This window comes from Melanerpes formicivorus, unplaced genomic scaffold (genome assembly GCF_026170545.1).
Source record: "Melanerpes formicivorus ecotype bairdi unplaced genomic scaffold, bMelFor1.0.p_v2 SCAF_245, whole genome shotgun sequence".
Taxonomy (NCBI): domain Eukaryota; kingdom Metazoa; phylum Chordata; class Aves; order Piciformes; family Picidae; genus Melanerpes; species Melanerpes formicivorus.
The window spans coordinates 53,991-73,397 of NW_027142597.1; the positions used below are offsets into that span (position 1 = coordinate 53,991).

Sequence of the window (19,407 nt, forward strand, 5' to 3'; positions counted from 1 at the left end):
CTGGGAAGAACTTTCTCCTCACCTCCAGCCTGAACCTCCCCTGGCACAGCTTGAGACTGTGGCCTCTTGTTCTGGGGCTGGGTGCCTGCCTGGCAGAAGAGACCAACCCCCACCTGGCTCCAACCTCCCTGCAGGGAGTTGGAGAGAGCAAGAAGGTCTCCCCTGAGCCTCCTCTTCTCCAGGCTAAGCAACCCCAGCTCCCTCAGCCTCTCCTCCCAGGGCTGTGCTCCAGACCCCTCCCCAGCTTTCTTGCCCTTCTCTGGACACCTTCAAGTCTCTCAATGTCCTTCTTAAACTGAGGAGTCCAGAACTGGACACAGGACTCCAGGTGTGGCCTAAGCAGTGCTGAGCACAGGGCACAAGGACTTCCCTGCTCCTGCTGGCCACACTCTTCCTGCTGCAGGCCAGGATGCCCTTGGCCTTCTTGGCCCCCTGGGCACACTGCTGGCTCCTGTTCAGCTGCTGTCCACCACTACCCCAAGGCCCCTTCCTGCCTGCCTGCTCTCAGCCACTCTGCCTCTTCAGCCCTTGTCCTCAGTGAGCAGAGAGGGAGTGAGGGCAGCCCGGGGGGGGGAGGGCTTGGGTCTCCTTCTGAGAGCAGGGGGGGGACACTTGGCTGCCTTTCTGCTGGGGCCCTGGTTCAGCCCCCCCTGGGGTGGGGGAGGGATAGAGACACAGAGCCAGCTCCTCCCAGGTTAAAATAAACTTTATTTGGGTTGTGCCTCTGGAATTGATCTGGAACCAAAAAAGCCATCAGTGCCTGTCACAAGACAAAGGAAAAACCCCAGAGCCAGCCCCAAACCACCCCCACAACAACAACAAAAGAGACAAGTTTGCCAAATAAGTTAATTTCTTTCCCCCCCACCCCCTCCCAGTATCAAAAGTGCAAAATGAAGTCCCCAGCTCCCAGCCCTCTGCCCAGCCTCCACCAGGCTGCTCCCTCCTGGCAGGGTTTGGGGGGGGGCAGGTAGAGCTGGCAGCTGCCCACCCTGCTGAGCCCAGGGAGGAGGTCCTGGCCAAGCCTTTGGCTGGGGGTCTGCAGCCCTTGGCTTCAGAGAGATCCCCCTGGGACAGTGGCCTAGGGCTGGGCTCCTCCATCTTTGGCTTCTCACCCACCCTGTGCACAACCAAAAGGCTGCTGCTGGCCACAGGGGGTCGAGGGCTGTGGGCTGGGGAAGGGCCTGGCTGTGCTGGCTCCCAGCTGCTGGGAGAGGGCAGATGGACCTCAGGGCAGCAGCAGCAGCCCCCTCCCCCCAGCCCCCTCCTCTCCAAGCAGCCAAGCCCCTGCTGCTCCACCCCTGCCACCAAAGGGAACTAACCCAGGGGGTTAGGACACTCTGGGCTTTGCTTCAGCCACTGAGAGAAGCTCTCCTCTGGAAGGGACAGAGGGGGAGTCTGAGCTGGGCACAAGGGCTGAGAGCAGAGCTACAGCCAGGCAGGAGGTTGAGGAGGCACTCCTGCAAGTGCTCCTTCCACACAGCTCTGCCTGCAGCAGGGGCTCAGCTCTGCCTCCAGGAAGGGCTCAGCTCTGCCTGCAGCAGGACCTCAGTTCTGCCTCCAGCAGGGGCTCAGCTCTGCCTGCAGCAGGGGCTCAGCTCTGCCTGAAGGAGAGGCTCAGCTCTGCCTCCAGGAGGGGCTCAGCTCTGCCTGCAGGAGGGGCTCAGCTCTGCCTCCAGCAGGGGCTCAGCTCTGCCTGCAGGAGAGGCTCAGCTCTGCCTCCAGCAGGGGCTCAGCTCTGCCTGAAGGAGAGGCTCAGCTCTGCCTCCAGGAGGGGCTCAGCTCTCCCTGCAGGAGAGGCTCAGCTCTGCCTCCAGCAGGGGCTCAGCTCTGCCTGCAGGAGAGGCTCAGCTCTGCCTCCAGGAGGGGCTCAGCTCTCCCTGCAGGAGAGGCTCAGCTCTGCCTGCAGGAGGGGCTCAGCTCTGCCTGCAGGAGGGGCTCAGCTCTGCCTCCAGGAGGGGCTCAGCTCTGCCTGCAGGAGAGGCTCAGCTCTGCCTCCAGGAGGGGCTCAGCTCTGCCTGCAGCAGGGGCTCAGCTCTGCCTGCAGGAGGGGCTCAGCTCTGCCTGCAGGAGGGGCTCAGCTCTGCCTCCAGCAGGGGCTCAGCTCTGCCTGCAGGAGAGGCTCAGCTCTGCCTCCAGGAGGGGCTCAGCTCTGCCTCCAGGAGGGGCTCAGCTCTCCCTGCAGGAGAGGCTCAGCTCTGCCTGCAGGAGGGGCTCAGCTCTGCCTGCAGGAGGGGCTCAGCTCTGCCTCCAGCAGGGGCTCAGCTCTGCCTGCAGGAGAGGCTCAGCTCTGCCTCCAGGAGGGGCTCAGCTCTGCCTCCAGGAGGGGCTCAGCTCTGCCTGCAGGAGGGGCTCAGCTCTGCCTGCAGCAGGGGCTCAGCTCTGCCTCCAGCAGGGGCTCAGCTCTGCCTGAAGGAGAGGCTCAGCTCTGCCTCCAGGAGGGGCTCAGCTCTGCCTGCAGGAGGGGCTCAGCTCTGCCTGCAGCAGGGGCTCAGCTCTGCCTCCAGCAGGGGCTCAGCTCTGCCTGCAGGAGAGGCTCAGCTCTGCCTCCAGGAGGGGCTCAGCTCTGCCTGCAGGAGGGGCTCAGCTCTGCCTCCAGGAGGGGCTCAGCTCTGCCTGCAGGAGAGGCTCAGCTCTGCCTCCAGGAGGGGCTCAGCTCTGCCTGCAGGAGAGGCTCAGCTCTGCCTCCAGGAGGGGCTCAGCTCTGCCTGCAGGAGGGGCTCAGCTCTGCCTGCAGCAGGGGCTCAGCTCTGCCTGCAGGAAGGGCTCAGCTCTGCCTGCAGCAGGGGCTCAGCTCTGCCTCCAGACCACTCACACCGAGGCTGCAGCTGGAGTGGGGCCCAGGAGCTGTGCTATGAAGCTGAATTCCATTGCTGGAGCACAACCAGGCCCTTGGTTCCTATGTCAACAGTCTGCTCCTGCTGTCTCCCCAGCTGCAGAGGCAGCAGAGCCCCAGAGAGCCTTGGGTTAGCTTTGCAAAGCTAAGTGGAGCCTTGCAGTGGGCTAAACCCCAGCCTGGCCACATCAACTGCAGGCACAGCACAGGGGGTGGGGGGCAGGGGGATTGCACCAGCCAGGGGAAAATGCAATCTAGCAGCATCAAGCTGGGCTTTGTTGCTCCCCCCCAGCCCCTGTGCACCTTTGGCAGGGAGCAGCCCTCCCCTTCCTTCCTCCCCTCTGCTCTGGGGGCCTCCTTCAAGCTGCAGCTAAAATCAAGTAACCTCACAGGGGCTTGGCTGGGGGCACTGAAGCCTTTATTTGGAAGCAGATTACAGATGGTGGAGAAGGTTCCTGTGGTGGCTGCAGCACAGCAACCTGCTCCCAGGGTGGGGAGGAAGGCAGCAAGCCAGGGCTGTGAGAGCAGCCAGGGCATGGGGGCAGTGAAATAGGATGGGCAATGAGCTCAGGGCTTGGCAGAGTCACTCCTGGCTGCTCCAGAGCCACTCCTGCTGCCTGCCTGCTCCAGGGTCACTCCTGCTCTCCTGGCTCCTCCAGAGCCACTCCTGATCTCCTGCCTGCTCCAGAGTCACTCCTGCCTGGTCCAGAGCCACTCCTGCTCTCCTGGCTGCTCCAGAGTCACTCCTGCCTGCTCCAGAGCCACTCCTGCTCTCTGCCTGCTCCAGAGCCACTCCTGCTCTGCCTGCTCCAGAGCCACTCCTGCTGCCTGCCTGCTCCAGAGCCACTCCTGCTCTCTGCCTGCTCCAGAGCCACTCCTGCTGCCTGCTCCAGAGCCACTCCTGCTCTCTGCCTGCTCCAGAGCCACTCCTGCTCTCTGCCTGCTCCAGAGCCACTCCTGCTGCCTGCCTGCTCCAGAGCCACTCCTGCTGCCTGCTCCAGAGCCACTCCTGCTCTCTGCCTGCGCCAGAGCCACTCCTGCTCCCTGCCTGCTCCAGAGCCACTCCTGCTCTCTGCCTGCTCCAGAGTCACTCCTGCTGCCTGCCTGCTCCAGAGCCACTCCTGCTGCCTGCCTGCTCCAGAGCCACTCCTGCTGCCTGCCTGCTTGTGGTGGGTTAAGGCCTCTTCCTGAAAACAAGAGAAGAAAGCAGGGGGAGGCCTTGCTGGTACTTTACACTCCCTGAAGGGCGTTTCCCCCCTGGGAAAGCTGAGTCTGTTCCACTCCCCACTCCCTGCCCAGCTAGGGTATAAGAAGCAGGACATCATAGCTGTTGGATCTCCTTTTTGGCTCCTGCCTCTGCTGGATGAGAGCTCCTGCAGCTGCCCTCCTGCTCCTCAGCCACGTGGCCGGACCTGATCCTTCTCCCTGCTGCCTCTGCACCTCCTCAGAGAGAGACTGGTTTTGTATTGTTCTTTTCTGGCCCCCTCCCATCCATTCTTGTTCCTTGCCCTTGGGAACCTTTTTGTTTTCCCTCTTATTGTTATATATATCATTTGAAGACAAAAATTATGTGCCTCTCTACTTCCAAGCTGACTCCAGATTGTTGCTGAGTGGATTTGCTCCTTACCCTTTTTTTTCTTCCTCCTCTCCCTGTTTGGAGGGAGGAGGTGGAGGGCAGTGGGGAGGAGATTCTCAGCCTTTTCCCCATTTGAGCTTTTAACTCTCAGTTAAGGCTCAAACCACTACACTGCTCCAGAGCCACTCCTGCTGCCTGCCTGCTCCAGAGTCACTCCTGCTCTCTGCCTGCTCCAGAGCCACTCCTGCTGCCTGCCTGCTCCAGAGTCACTCCTGCTGCCTGCCTGCTCCAGAGCCACTCCTGCTGCCTGCTCCAGAGCCACTCCTGCTGCCTGCTCCAGAGTCACTCCTGCTGCCTGCCTGCTCCAGAGCCACTCCTGCTGCCTGCCTGCTCCAGAGCCACTCCTGCTCCCCTGGCTGCTCCAGAGCCACTCCTGCTGCCTGCTCCAGAGTCACTCCTGCTGCCTGCCTGCTCCAGAGCCACTCCTGCTGCCTGCCTGCTCCAGAGCCACTCCTGCTCTCTGCCTGCTCCAGAGCCACTCCTGCTCACTGCCTGCTCCAGAGCCACTCCTGCTCACTGCCTGCTCCAGAGCCACTCCTGCTGCCTGCTCCAGAGTCACTCCTGCTCTCTGCCTGCTCCAGAGCCACTCCTGCTGCCTGCCTGCTTGTGGTGGGTTAAGGCCTCTTTCTGAAAACAAAAGAAGAAAGCAGGGGGAGGCCTTGCTGGTACTTTACACTCCCTGAAGGGTGTTTCCCCCCTGGGAAAGCTGAGTCTGTTCCACTCCCCCCTCCCTGCCCAGCTAGGGTATAAGAAGCAGGACATCATAGCTGTTGGATCTCCTTTTTGGCTCCTGCCTCTGCTGGATGAGAGCTCCTGCAGCTGCCCTCCTGCTCCTCAGCCACGAGGCCGGACCTGATCCTTCTCCCTGCTGCCTCTGCACCTCCTCAGAGAGAGACTGGTTTTGTATTGTTCTTTTCTGGCCCCCTCCCATCCATTCTTGTTCCTTGCCCTTGGGAACCTTTTTGTTTTCCCTCTTATTGTTATATATATCATTTGAAGACAAAAATTATGTGCCTCTCTACTTCCAAGCTGACTCCAGATTGTTGCTGAGTGGATTTGCTCCTTGCCCTTTTTTTTCTTCCTCCTCTCCCTGTTTGGAGGGAGGAGGTGGGGGGGAGTGGGGGAGAGATTCTCAGCCTTTTCCCCATTTGAGCTTTTAACTCTCAGTTAAGGCTCAAACCACTACACTGCTCCAGAGTCACTCCTGCTGCCTGCCTGCTCCAGAGCCACTCCTGCTGCCTGCCTGCTCCAGAGTCACTCCTGCTGCCTGCCTGCTCCAGAGCCACTCCTGCTCTCTGCCTGCTCCAGAGCCACTCCTGCTCTCTGCCTGCTCCAGAGCCACTCCTGCTGCCTGCTCCAGAGCCACTCCTGCTGCCTGCCTGCTCCAGAGCCACTCCTGCTCTCTGCCTGCTCCAGAGCCACTCCTGCTGCCTGCCTGCTCCAGAGCCACTCCTGCTGCCTGCCTGCTCCAGAGCCACTCCTGCTGCCTGCCTGCTCCAGAGCCACTCCTGCTCTCCGCCTGCTCCAGAGTCACTCCTGCTCTCCGCCTGCTCCAGAGCCACTCCTGCTCTCTGCCTGCTCCAGAGCCACTCCTGCTCTCTGCCTGCTCCAGAGCCACTCCTGCTCTCTGCCTGCTCCAGAGCCACTCCTGCTGCCTGCCTGCTCCAGAGCCACTCCTGCTCTCTGCCTGCTCCAGAGCCACTCCTGCTGCCTGCCTGCTCCAGAGCCACTCCTGCTGCCTGCCTGCTCCAGAGTCACTCCTGCTCTCCGCCTGCTCCAGAGCCACTCCTGCTCTCTGCCTGCTCCAGAGCCACTCCTGCTCTCCGCCTGCTCCAGAGCCACTCCTGCTGCCTGCTCCAGAGCCACTCCTGCTGCCTGCCTGCTCCAGAGCCACTCCTGCTGCCTGCCTGCTCCAGAGCCACTCCTGCTGCCTGCCCGCTCCAGAGCCACTCCTGCTGCCTGCCTGCTCCAGAGCCACTCCTGCTGCCTGCCTGCTCCAGAGCCACTCCTGCTCTCTACCTGCTCCAGAGCCACTCCTGCTGCCTGCCTGCTCCAGAATCACTCCTGCTCTCCTGCCTGCTCCAGAGTCACTCCTGCTCTCCTGGCTGCTCCACAGAGATGGTCACTAAGGTGGGGAGGGCTGAGTGAGCTTTTAGTTAACACCCCATGCTCAACCAAGGGCAGGTCAGAGCCCCAGGGTGGCAGCTGCCCCATGCTTTGGCAGTGCTGAAGCCCTGCTTGGTACCATGGGGGTGATGAGGTCTGCCCTTAAAGCAGTGCCAAAGAAGGACAAACCTCTTGAGAATTTAGTCCTGGCCCCAAAGGTAAACCCCTGGAGCTTTGCTCTAGCACTTGAAGAGTGGGAAAGCAGCCTCAAAGTGTGCTGCTTGTCCTCCTCTGCCTCACACAGGTCCTCCTGGCCTCTCCTCCCCCCTCCCTGTGGCATGGCTGGAGCAAAGCACAGCCTGACCCCTGCGACTGCTCTGCCTTCAGGCAGCCCTAAGGGTTCAAAAAGCCCAAAGGAACCAAAGAAACAACCCCAGGGCAACCCAAGAGACACCCAAGCAGCAACCTGCCTGTGGAGGAAGAAAAGCTTCGTGGTGGAGGAGGAAAAGAGGTTGAGAGGCCGGGGCCAAAGGTCTCAGAGGCAGGCCCAGGGCCCAGGGGAGCTGCCCCGGGGGCTGCCGAGCCAGCACCCCTGGGGCAAGGGTCCAAGGCTACAGTCAGTGGGGAGCTAGGGGGGGTCCCTTGGTACAAAGGAAGGTTGGTTTGCACTACAGACATTGAGGGTGCTTGGAAGGAGCCCAGAGCAGCTCCCTAGCAGCTAGGAAGAGTTCCTCTCACACCCCCCCCCCGGCTCGGCAGCCCAGGCCTGCCGCCTGAGGCCACAGAGGTTATGGCTCTAAGGGGGACAGCAGCTAAACCCTTCAGGAGCAGGGAAAGGCATCTGAAAAACAACACACAACCCAGTGGCTCCACACCCTCCCCAGGGTTTGGGGTAAACCCCCTCTCACCCCCCCTGCCCTCAGCAGCAGAGGGTGGAGAGGAGAGGAGAGTGAACCCTGCAGCCCCGCTGCGAGCCCCAGCCGCAGCCTGGCCGCCGGGGAGGTGCTCCCAACCATCACTTACCACGGGGAAGGGGGCAGCTGGTGAAAGGACCACTGCCTGCTGGGAGGAGACCTGTCAGAAGGGCAGGGAAGGTCTGCAGGGTCTTGCCAGTCTTACACCATGCACCATGGGGCTAAGCACAGGGGGGAAGGGGAGAGGCAACCAGGCCCCGAGCCGCTGCCGCCGCGGCGGCGGCGAAGTCTCAGGTTGGTTTCCTTCAGCCGAGGTAAACCGAGGAGGTGGAACAGGGGATGAGCTGGCAGGACAAGAAGGGCTGACCAGACTGCTTGGCTCTTGGGTAGTTTTGGTGTCCAAATGCAGGAGGAGGAGGAGGAGGAGGTGGGTGGGGGTTTTGGGGTGCTTGGCTGCACTCCCAGGCTCCTGGCCGCGGGCAGAGGATTTCCCTCGCCGCCGGCCCCAGGAGGAGAGCTCCACCCAAAAGCCAAGGTCCCTTTCACCAGGCTTGTGTGGAGGTGCTCCTGAAAAGAGCTGGCCCTGCTCCATCTTCATAAAAAGGTTGTCCATGAGGATCTCTTGGGAGAACAAAAGCAACACCCCCCCCCTCAGTCTAGTGCTGGCCAGGAGGGGATGTAGAACCTCTGCAAGGAGCCCTCCAGCAGCCGCTCCATCCAGAAGGACAGCTTGTGGAGCTTGCTTTTGATGGAGCGAGAGCCAGGGCTGCAGGAAGGTTTCCCTCTGCCTTCTGAGTGGGGGAGGGAGGACTCATAACCCTCACAGGCCCCCAGGGTTCCCCCCTCGTCCCCTGCTCTGTGGGGCTTGAAGAGGCAGAAGTACTTCTTGTGGCCGTTGAGGGCCAGGACGTAGCCGGTGTAGTCGCGCTCCAGGAAGTGCTTGTCGTACTGGTTGGGGATGGGGGCTGCATCCTGAGCAAACTCCAGCAGGTACTCCAGCCACTCCCTGTGCTTGTCCAGGCTGAGGAAGGAGAAGTGAAGAGAGCTGCTCCTGGGGAAAGAGAAGAGGAGAAGCTCAGCAGGAGCTCTCAAGGTGCACTCACGGCCCGCAGAGCCAAGCAAAGCCTGGGCTGCAGCAGGAGAAGTGTGGCCAGCAGGGCAGGGAGGGGATGCTCCCCCTCTGCTCAGCTCTGGGGAGACCCCACCTGGAGTGCTGCCTCCAGTTCTGGAGGCCCTGTTACAAGAGGGATCTGGAAGGGCTGGAAGGTGTCCAGAGAAGGGCCAGGAGGAGGAGCAGAGGGCTGGAGCTGCTCTGCTGTGAGCACAGACTGAGGGAGTTGGGGCTGTGCAGGCTGGAGAGGAGAAGGCTCCCAGGAGACCTCATTGTGGCCTTCCAGGATCTGCAGGGGGCTCCAAGAAAGCTGGGGAGGGAGTTCTTAGGATATTAGGGCTCCTCAGGTTAGGAAAGATGTTGAGGTGCTGGAAGGTGTCCAGAGAAGGGCAAGAAAGCTGGGGAGGGGTCTGGAGCACAGCCCTGTGAGGAGAGGCTGAGGGAGAGCTGGGGTTGCTTAGCCTGGAGAAGAGGAGGCTCAGGGGAGACCTTCTTGCTCTCTCCAACTCCCTGAAGCGAGGTTGGAGCCAGGTGGGGGTTGGTCACCTCCCAGGCAGGCACCCAGCACCAGAACAAGAGGACACAGTCTCAAGATGCCCCAGGGGAGGTTTAGGTTGGATGTTATAGGAAGAAATTCTTCCCAGCAGGAGAGATTGGCCATTGGGATGTGCTGCCCAGGGAGGTGGTGGAGTCCCCATCCCTGGAGGTGTTCAAGAGGGGATTGGCTGTGGCACTTGGAGCCATGGTTTAGCTGGCAGGAGGTGTTGGTTGACAGGTTGGACTTGCTGAGCTCTGAGGTCTTTCCCAACCTCATTGATTCTATGATTCTATATCAGGTAGTGATAGGACTAGGGGGAATGGAATGAAGCTGGAGGTGGGGAGATTCAGGCCAGAGGTGAGGAGGAAGTTCTTCCCCATGAGAGTGGTGAAGCCCTGGACTGGGTTGTCCAGGGAGGTGGTTGGGGCCCTGTCCCTGGAGGTGTTTAAGGCCAGGCTGCATGAGGCTCTGGCCAGGCTGATCTAGTGTGGGGTGTCCCTGCCCATGGCAGGGGGGTTGGAACTGGCTGATCCTTGTGGTCCCTTCCAACCCTGACTGATGCTATGCCAAGCAGGGTGAGCTGGCTCCCAAGGCTGGTCAGGGCCTGCTGGGCAGGCTTGTGAGGGGGGGCAGGCAGGGAGACAGCACCACAGGGCCACTGAGGGACAGCACTGGGGGGGAGAAAGGATCCCCTCAAGCCAGAGCAGGATCTCCTAGGGCAGGTCCCACAGGACCACCTCTGGAGATCATCCAGGCCAGCCCCCAATCCAGAGCAGGATCCCCTAGGGCAGGTCCCACAGGATCACCTCTGGAGATCATCCAGGCCAGCCCCACTGTCAGAGCAGGATCTCCTAGGGCAGGTCCCACAGGATCACCTCTGGAGATCATCCAGGCCAACCCCCAAGCCAGGGCAGGATCCCCTAGGGCAGGTCCCACAGGAACACATCCAAATGAGTCTTGAAAGTCTCCAGGGAAGGAGACTCCAGCACCTCTCTGGGATGGACTGAATGATCTCCAGAAGCCCCTCCCAAGCCCTGGGTGGATGCTGGGATCCCCTGCTGGGCTTTTGGTGTGGTGTGAGGGCACAGCCTGCATCGCTCGCCAGCAGCGCTGCCTCCTGCCAGTCCAGCCGGCACCGCTCCTCCCTGGGCTCAGAGCTGCCCTTCACAAGCTGCTGAAACCCAGGAGAGGAGCCCAACCTACCCTGTGAAGCTGTAGACTTCCATGGCAAACTTCTGGAGGAGCATGGTCTTGGTGGAGTTGGAGAGGATGAGGACGACGTTGATGTGGCCGGGGCGCAGGCGCACCAGGTTGCTGTTGTAGTTGATGTCTGTCAGCTCAGTCACCTCCACAAAGCCCTTCTTGGGAGCCCTGCTGCAACAGGACACAGGCTGAGTGACAGGGCAAGGAGGCACCAGGCTGAGGATGGAGCTGTCTAGCTAAAGCCAGTTCAACCAGAGCAGCTCCCAGCCTTGGATCTTCCTCCATCACTCACTCAGACCTGTCCCAACCAGAGCAGTGCTCAGCCTTGGATCTTCCTCCATCACTCACTCAGACCTGTCCCAACCAGAGCAGTTCCCAGCCTTGGATCTTCCTCCATCACTCACTCAGACCTGTCCCAACCACAGCAGTGCTCAGCCTTGGATCTTCATCACTCACTCAGACCTGTCCCAACCAGAGCAGTGCTCAGCCTTGGATCTTCATCACTCACTCAGACCTGTCCCATCCAGAGCAGTGCTCAGCCTTGGATCTTCATCACTCACTCAGACCTGTCCCATCCAGAGCTGTTCCCAGCCTTGGATCTTCATCACTCACTCAGACCTGTCCCATCCAGAGCTGTTCCCAGCCTTGGATCTTCATCACTCACTCAGACCTGTCCCAACCACAGCAGTGCTCAGCCTTGGATCTTCCTCCATCACTCACTCAGACCTGTCCCAACCAGAGCAGTGCTCAGCCTTGGATCTTCCTCCATCACTCACTCAAACCTGTCCCATCCAGAGCAGTGCTCAGCCTTGGATCTTCCTCCACCACTCACTCAAACCTGTCCCATCCAGAGCAGTTCCCAGCCTTGGATCTTCCTCCATCACTCACTCAGACCTGTCCCATCCAGAGCAGTGCTCAGCCTTGGATCTCCCTCCACCACTCACTCAGACCTGTCCCAACCAGAGCAGTGCTCAGCCTTGGATCTCCCTCCACCACTCACTCAGACCTGTCCCAACCACAGCAGTGCTCAGCCTTGGATCTTCCTCCACCACTCACTCAGACCTGTCCCAACCAGAGCAGTGCTCAGCCTTGGATCTTCATCACTCACTCAGACCTTTCCCTTTCCCTCCAGGATGTTGTTTGGGATAAAGCAGGTGGGAATTGCTTAACCCCCAAGTGTGTTCCCCCCTGGGGCCTGGCTGGCCCCCCCTCTGCCTCCCCTCGCAGTGCCTCTGCTGGCCCTCTGCTGCCCCTGTGCAACTTGGGCCCTTCCCTGCTGGCCACCTAACGTTGTGCTCCTGCAGAGGTGCTCCCCAGGCAGTGCTTTGGCAGGAAAGCCTCCTGGAGCCACGAGAGAGGGCACCTGTTGGTCTCTTTGCTGCAGCTGGTGTCGTTCTTCTCTGTCTTGGTGGCAGCCTCCTCTTTCTCCGAGGGAGCAGAGTCCCTGCTCTCACTCGAATCACTGCAAGGGAAGAGCCCCCAGGTGAGTTCAAGGCACCAAGGCTGCACTGAGGTGGTGTTGGCTGGGCTGTTACACCCCCTAGGAGGCTTTGGCAGGCAAGCCTGAACAAGAGTCATAGAGCCAGAGAGTGGTGTGGGTTGGAAAGGACCTCCTAGGGTCACCTAATCCAAGTCCCTCTGCAGCCAGCAGGGACATCCCCCAGAGCCCTCTCCAGCCTCACCCTGAATACCCCCAGGGATGAGGCCCCTGGGCAACCTGTCCCAGTGTTCCACCACCCTCATGGTGAAGAACTCCTTCCTCACATCCACTCTCACTCTGCTCTGCTCTAGTTTGAAGCCATTGCTCCAGGTCCTCTCACTGCAGACCTCTGCACACAGTCCCTCTCCACAGTCTCACAGTATCACAAAGGTTGGAAAGGACCTCGAGGATCATCAAGTCCAACCTATCAACACAGACCCCATGGCTAGACCATGGCACCAAGTGCCACGTCCAATCTCCCCTTGAACACCTCCAGGGATGGGGACTCCACCACCTCCCTGGGCAGCACATTCCAATGGCTAACAACTCGCTCGGTGAAGAGCTTCCTCCTCACCTCGAGTCTAAACCTCCCCTGGCACAGCTTGAGACTGTGTCCTCTTGTTCTGGTGCTGGTTGCCTGGGAGAAGAGACCAACCCCCACCTGGCTACAACCACCCTTCAGGTAGTTGTAGAGGGCAATGAGGTCACCCCTGAGCCTCCTCTTCTGCAGGCTAAGCAACCCCAGCTCCCTCAGCCTCTCCTCCCAGGGCTGTGCTCCAGACCCCTCCCCAGCTTTCTTGCCCTTCTCTGGACACCTTCAAGTCTCTCAATGTCCTTCTTAAACTGAGGAGCCCAGAACGGGACACAGGACTCCAGGTGTGGCCTAACCAAAGCAGAGTACAGGGCACAAGGATTTCCCTGCTCCTGCTCGCCACATTGTTCCTGATGCAGGCCAGGATGTCCTTGGCCCTCTTGGCCCCCTGGGCACACTGCTGGCTCATATTCAGGCAGCTGTCAATCAGCACCCCCAGGTCCCTCTCTGTTTGGCAGCTCTCAGCCACTCCGCCCCCAGCCTGTAGCTCTCCATGGGATTGCCGTAGCCAAAGTGCAGCCCCTGGCACTTGGACTTGTTGAATGCCATCCCATTGGACTCTGCCCATCTGTCCAGTTGGTCAAGGTCCCTCTACAGAGCCTTTCTGCCCTCTAACTGACCAACATCTGCTCCTAACTTGGTGTCATCTGCTGATGACTGACTCGACCCCTTCATCCAGATCATCAATGAAGATGTTAAAGAGGATGGGGCCCAGCGCTGATCCCTGGGGCACACCACTGGTGACAACGCGGGTATCGATCCCACCACCTCCCGCATGCTAAGCGAGCGCTCTACCAGTTGAGCTAATTCCCCTTTGAAGGGAACGGCGCGACACTCCGCTTTTCCCCCCCGCCCGCGGCAGGACCAGCCTTCTTGCAGCCCCCTTCAGGCACTGGCAGCTTGTTCTTCTTAGGTCTGCCCCCCCCAAAAGGCATCTCCAACGCTCACCTGAAAGCTTGCACGATAACAGTGCCAAAGAGGATGAAGAGTGCAGAGAAGAGCAGGGACAGCAGGGGCATCATCTCCCTCCTGAGGAGAAGGTGTGCAGAGAGCAGTCAGGCCTCAGGGCTCTGCAGTTTCTGCCTCCCAGCTCCCATCTACCCCAAGTAATACCTTGTGGGTCTCCCCAAAACCCTCAGCTCCTTTCCTGGGCTCTCAAGAGATGGTCAGGATGCTTTGAGGGCTGTCCTGCTCCCACCCCCATGGGGAGGAGGATGGAAATGGAACTGCTTTAAGCTATGTTGGCAGGGAAGTGGTGAAAAGCAGCAATGGATGAGGGGTCTCAGGAGCATCATGGCCACACACTCAGCCTCAAGGCCAGTGTCACTGTGGTGGCCTCACTCTTCAGCTGCACAGTTGGCTTGGAAGGGACCTTAAAGATCATCTCACAGGCTCACAGGATGTTAAGGGTTGGAAGGAGACCTCTGAAGATCATCCAGTCCAACCCCCCTGCCTGCCAGAGCAGGAGCAGAGAATCCAGCACAGGTCACACAGGAACACATCCAGGTGGGGCTGGAAAGGATCCAGAGAAAGAGGCTCCACAACCTCCCTGGGCAGCCTGCTCCAGGGCTCTGTGAGCCTCCCAGTGAAGGAGTTCCTCCTCATGCTGAGGTGGAACCTCCTGTGCTGGAGTTTACATCCATTGCCCCTTGTCCTATCCCAGGGTGCAGCTGAGCAGAGCCTGTCCCTGTTCCCTCCCTCTTGACCCCCAGCCCTCAGATATTTATAGACATTGATCAAATTCCCTCTCAGCCTTCTCCTCTCCACACTAACCACCCCCAGGGCTCTCAGCCTCTCCTCCCAGGGCAGTGCTGCAGTCCCTTCAGCATCCTTGTAGCCCTCCCTTGGCCTCTCTCCAGCAGATCCCTGTCCCTCCTGAGCTGGGGAGCCCAGAACTGGCTGCAACATTCCAGGTGTGGCCTCAGCAGGGCAGAGTGAAGGAAGAAGAGAAGCTCTGCACAGCCTCTCTGGGCAGCCTGCTCCAGGGCTCTGTGAGCCTCCCAGTCAAGAAGTTCCTCCTCATGCTGAGGTGGAACCTCCTGTGCTGGAGTTTATCCATTGCTCCTTGTCCTATCCCAGGGTGCAGTGAGCAGAGCCTGTCCCTGTCCCCTCCCTCCTGACCCCCCAGCCCTCAGATATTGAGACACATTTATTACATCCCCTCTCAGCCTTCTCCTCTCCACACTAACCACCCCCAGGGCACTCAGCCTCTCCTCCCAGGGCAGTGCTGCAGCCCCTTCAGCATCCCTGTAGCCCTCCCTTGGCCTCTCTCCAGCAGATCCCTGTCCCTCTTTGAGCTGGGGAGCCCAGAGCTGGTGCTTATGTCTGTTTTGAGATGTCCTCAGGTGCTGGCAGCAAGAACTTGGCCCTGCTATGCACCTGGCCCTGCTAACAGCAACCCTGCTCCCCCTCCAGATCCACTAGCAGGCAGTCCATACCAGTTGCTGTGGAACAAGCTGTCCCAGCAGTCGGAGATGTAGCCCAGCGTGGAGTAGAACCATCGGATGAGGAACATCTGTGTGCAAAGCAGAGAGGGGGGGGAAAAAAGGAAGTGAGAGCTGCCCAGAGCCCTTAAATAGAACCCTCAGAGCATGCCCCAAGCTGCCTCCCAGGAGCAGGAAAACCTCTCAGAGCCTTGACCTTGGTGTTTTAAGACATTAACGGCCAAGAAGGAGCAGCACAGCACTGGCTGCAAGGGTGAGGTGGGGAAGGGCACTCACAGGAGCAAGCTCATCATTCAGCTCTGCCAGGACAGTCTCTGAAGAGAGGAGGCCAGGGTCTGTCCTCAGCTGGTCCAGGAGATCCAGGAGGATGAAGTTGTCCTCTTTGCTGCCTTGCCAGGGCTCCTCCAAGGCTCTGTAGGCGACCTTGCCCGCCTCGTTGCGTCTCTCCAGGAGCACCACCTGGCCAGGGCAGCAGCACAGGGCTCAGAGGGGGGAGCTGCTGCTCACCACCCACAGCTAGCACACACCCAGAGAGGCTGAGGGGCTGGAAGGGGCCTCTGGAGACCACTGGTTGGCAACCACCAACAGAACAAGAGGACACAGCCTCAAGCTGCCCCAGGGGAGGTTCAGGCTGGAGGTGAGGAAGAAATCCTTCCCAGCAAGAGAGATTGGCCATGGGGATGTGCTGCCCAGGGAGGTGGTGGAGTCCCCATCCCTGGAGGTGCTTAGGAAGGGCCTGGCTGAGGCACTTGGTGGCATGGTTGAGTTGATCAGATGGTGTTGGGTGAGAGGTTGGACTTGATGATCTTGAAGGTCATTTCCAACCTGGTTAATTCCCTTCCCTTCCCTTCCCTTCCCTTCCCTTCCCTTCCCTTCCCTTCCCTTCCCTTCCCTTCCCTTCCCTTCCCTTCCCTTCCCCTTCCCCTTCCCCTTTCCCTTTCCCTTTCCCTTCCCAGCTGGGGAGGGACTTCTGAGGGTGTCAGGGAGGGATAGGAGTGGGGGGGATGGAGCAGAACTAGAAGTGGGGAGATTGAGATTGGCTGTGAGGAAGAAGTTGTTGCCCAGGAGGGTGGTGAGAGCCTGGCACAGGCTGCCCAGGGAGGTGGTGGAAGCCTCCTGCCTGGAGGTGTTTGCAGCCAGGCTGGATGTGGCTGTGAGCAACCTGCTGTGGTGTGAGGTGTCCCTGCCCATGGCAGGGGGGTTGGAGCTGGCTGAGCCTTCAGCTCCCTTCCAGCCCTGACAATTCTATGAGTCTAAAGAGCTCCCTCAGCCTGGAGCTGCTCCACTGCCTTCAGCACCTTTGTGGCTTCAAATTCAGCCAGGCTCAGGTGTCAGGTCAAAGTTTAGCACCACCCCACAGAAAGTGATGTTAAGAGCAAGAGATGAGAAGGAGGGGGAAGGCACAAAGGGAAAGGCTCACAGCTGATCTTCCTCTGTACTTCTCCTGAGCCAGCAGCAAGGCCTCTGCCAGCTGGGGCTGCCGCTCGCTGTAGGTGTGCACAAACTTCAGAGTGTCCTTCGTGTTGGCCACAGCAAAAGCCAGAAAGGCCTCATAAGCCTCAGCATACTTCTCACCTTCTCCAGTCAGCAAGACCACACAGTGCCTGGGCAAGACAAGGAGAGGATTAAAAACCATCCTGGATGCCCAAGGAAAGCATCAACCCCGTGCCGCTGGCTGGAGCCACCCTGCAGAGCCAGGAGTCAGAGAAGCACAGAGCTGTCAGGGCTGGAAGGGAGCTCAAGGCTCAGCCAGCTCCAAACCCCCTGCCATGGGCAGGGACACCTCACACTGCAGCAGGTTGCTCACAGCCACATCCAGCCTGGCTGCAAACACCTCCAGGCAGGAGGCTTCCACCACCTCCCTGGGCAGCCTGTGCCAGGCTCTCACCACCCTCCTGGGGAACAACTTCTTCCTCACAGCCAATCTCAATCTCCCCACTTCTAGTTTTGCTCCATCCCCCCCAGTCCTATCCCTCCCTGACACCCTCCAAAGTCCCTCCCCAGCTTTCTTGGAGCCCCCTGCAGATCCTGGAAGGCCACAATGAGGTCTCCTGGGAGCCTTCTCCTCTCCAGACTGCACAACTCCAACTCCCTCAGTCTGTGCTCACAGCAGAGCAGCTCCAGCCCTCTGCTCACCCTCATGACCCTTCTCTGGACACCTTCCAGCACCTCCAGATCCTTCCTCCAAATCCAATCTGTGCTTGCAGGCAGCCTGCTCCTGCCTCCCAGCCCAGCCTGTCTCCCTGTTTCTCCTTCCTTCCACCTTCACTCTGTCCCAGGATATGCTTAGCACAGGCAGGCAAACTACCAAAATGATGCAGAGAGCCAGCAGGATGCAGGCCAGCTCTTTCCCCTTCTGCCTCAAAATCACTCAGCAGGGCTTCAGGTGCTCTCTGGAGGCACTGGGTGGGTGGGTGGGGTGGGTTAGAAGATGCAGTTTGCTGCCTGGGTTGACCCTGCCCTGGTGCTGTGCTCTGGCCCAGCTGACTGCCTTTGCCTACCGCCACTACCTGCCTCCCTGTCCCTCCTCCCTTCCACCCACACTCTCTCCCAGGATATGCCCAGTAGAGGCAGGGCAACTATCAGACCATGCAGATATCCAGCCAGCTGTTGCCCTTCTCCCTCCCAATCCAACCCCAGGTGGCTTTAGGAGCATCCCCCAGAGCCTCGGGGACCAAAGCAGAGTCCCCCTCAGAGCCTTACTTGCGCTGCCGGTGAGACTTCTTCACAGGACACAGCTCCTGGAACAGCCTCTGGCTGGTGAGCCTGGCCACCAGCAGGAACTTGTTCTGGGAGAGGAAGTCATCAATGAGCTGCTTCTTCATGTCTCGTGCCTGGGGAGGAGGAAGGGAGCAGAGGCAGGGTGAGGAGGGTAGAGCTGCTGCGTCGTGCTCGGCGGCAGGCTGCCAGCACCCCTGAAACTACCCCCCCTGAAATCAGCCCCCCTGAAATCAGCCCCTCTGAAACCAGCCCCCCTGAAACCGCCCCCCCTGAAACAACCCTCCCTGAAACCAGCCCCCCTGCAACCAGCCCCCCTGAAACCAGACCCCCTGAAACTACCCCCCTGAAACCAGCCCCCCTGCAACCAGCCCCCCTGCAACCAGCCTCACTGAAACCAGCCCCCCTGAAATCAGCCCCCCTGCAACCAGCCCCCCTGCAACCAGCCCCCCTGAAACCAGACCCCCTGAAACTACCCCCCTGAAACCAGCCCCCCTGAAACTACCCCCCTTGAGACCAGCCCCCCTGAGACCAGCCCCATGGCATCCAACACATCCAAGTGTCAGGTGCTGCACTTTGGCCACAACAACCCCAGGTAGAGTTACAGGCTGGGGGCAGAGTGGCTGAGAGCAGCCGAGCAGAAAGGGACCTAAACATGAGCCAGCAGTGTGCCCAGGTGGCCAAGAAGGCCAAGGGCATCCTGGCCTGCAGCAGGAGCAGTGTGGCCAGCAGGAGCAGGGAAGTCCTTGTGCCCTGTGCTCAGCACTGCTGAGGCCACACCTGGAGTCCTGTGTCCAGTTCTGGGCTCCTCAGTTTAAGAAGGACATTGAGAGACTTGAAGGTGTCCAGAGAAGGGCAACAAGGCTGGGGAGGGGTCTGGAGCACAGCCCTGTGAGGAGAGGCTGAGGGAGCTGGGATTGCTTAGCCTGGAGGAGAGGAGGCTCAGGGGAGACCTTCTTGCTCTCTGCAACTCCCTGAAGGGAGGTTGTAGCCACGAAGGGGTTGGACTCTTCTCTCTAGCACCCAGCACCAGAACAAGAGGCCACAGTCTCAAGCTGTGCCAGGGGAGGTTAAGGCTGGAGGTGAGGAGAAAGTTCTTCCCAGATAGAGTTGGAATATGCTGCCCAGGGAGGTGGTGGAGTCCCCATCCCTGGAGGTGTTCAAGAGGGGATTGGATGTGGCCCTTGGAGCCATGGTTCAGTCATGAGGTCTGTGGTGCCAGGTTGGACTCGATGACCTCTGAGGTCTCTCCCAACCTTGCTGATACTGTGATACTGAAACCACCTGAGGTGCTTTGAGGCCCTGAGACTGAGCAGCTACCTGCAGCCATCCCCTCCCCCCACCCCAAAAGATCAGCCCCCAGAGCTGAAACCTGCTGAGCTCCCTCCCTCCTCACGGCCACGCTCTGCCCCTGCTGAAGCTCCCGGAGGCTCCTTGCTCTGCAGCGCAGCGCTGGCCCGCAGCTGGCTGAGGAAAGCCCAGGGAGCCAGGCTGCTGGGGGAGGGGAAGGGCTCTCAGCAGTACCTGCACCACATCAGCAGGCCTGTCAATGTGCTCCTTGAAGACCATGATGGTGGGGGTGTAGACGTTGATGTTGTACTGGCGGGACAGCTCCTCGGTGCCTCGCAGCCCCACGTAGACGTAGCCGAAGGCCAGGTAGTGGCGGTAGGCGAAGGCGGTCAGCTGGGCAGAGCACAGCCCCAGGGCAGGGTCAACCCAGGCACCAAACTGCATCCTCTAACCCCCCCCCACACCCCCACCAGTGCCTCCCCAGAGCACCTGAAGCCCTGGGGCCTTTTCAGTCTGGAGAAGAGTGAGAGGAGGCTGTGAGG

The 19,407-nt window shown here is 60.0% G+C and overlaps 1 protein-coding gene across 2 annotated transcripts in view; it reads right to left on the reverse strand.

The window, feature by feature from the left end:
- Nucleotides 1-688: 688 nt before the first annotated feature.
- The window catches only part of DNAJC16 (DnaJ heat shock protein family (Hsp40) member C16), a 28,940-nt gene continuing 10,221 nt past the window's right edge, over nt 689-19,407 (reverse strand). Inside the window, exons 6-14 of one of the 2 annotated variants that reach the window (XM_068169932.1) lie at nt 19,100-19,258; nt 17,561-17,691; nt 16,278-16,461; nt 15,134-15,316; nt 14,852-14,928; nt 13,362-13,442; nt 11,705-11,803; nt 10,342-10,509; nt 689-8,540 (exon numbers count right to left, since the gene is read on the reverse strand). In XM_068169932.1, the coding sequence (XP_068026033.1) occupies nt 8,141-8,540; nt 10,342-10,509; nt 11,705-11,803; nt 13,362-13,442; nt 14,852-14,928; nt 15,134-15,316; nt 16,278-16,461; nt 17,561-17,691; nt 19,100-19,258 (1,482 nt within the window). In that variant the 3' untranslated portion in view covers nt 689-8,140. Of the gene's footprint in view, nt 8,541-10,341; nt 10,513-11,704; nt 11,804-13,361; nt 13,443-14,851; nt 14,929-15,133; nt 15,317-16,277; nt 16,462-17,560; nt 17,692-19,099; nt 19,259-19,407 lie in introns of both variants that reach the window. The other variant, XM_068169931.1, reaches the window with a different exon arrangement.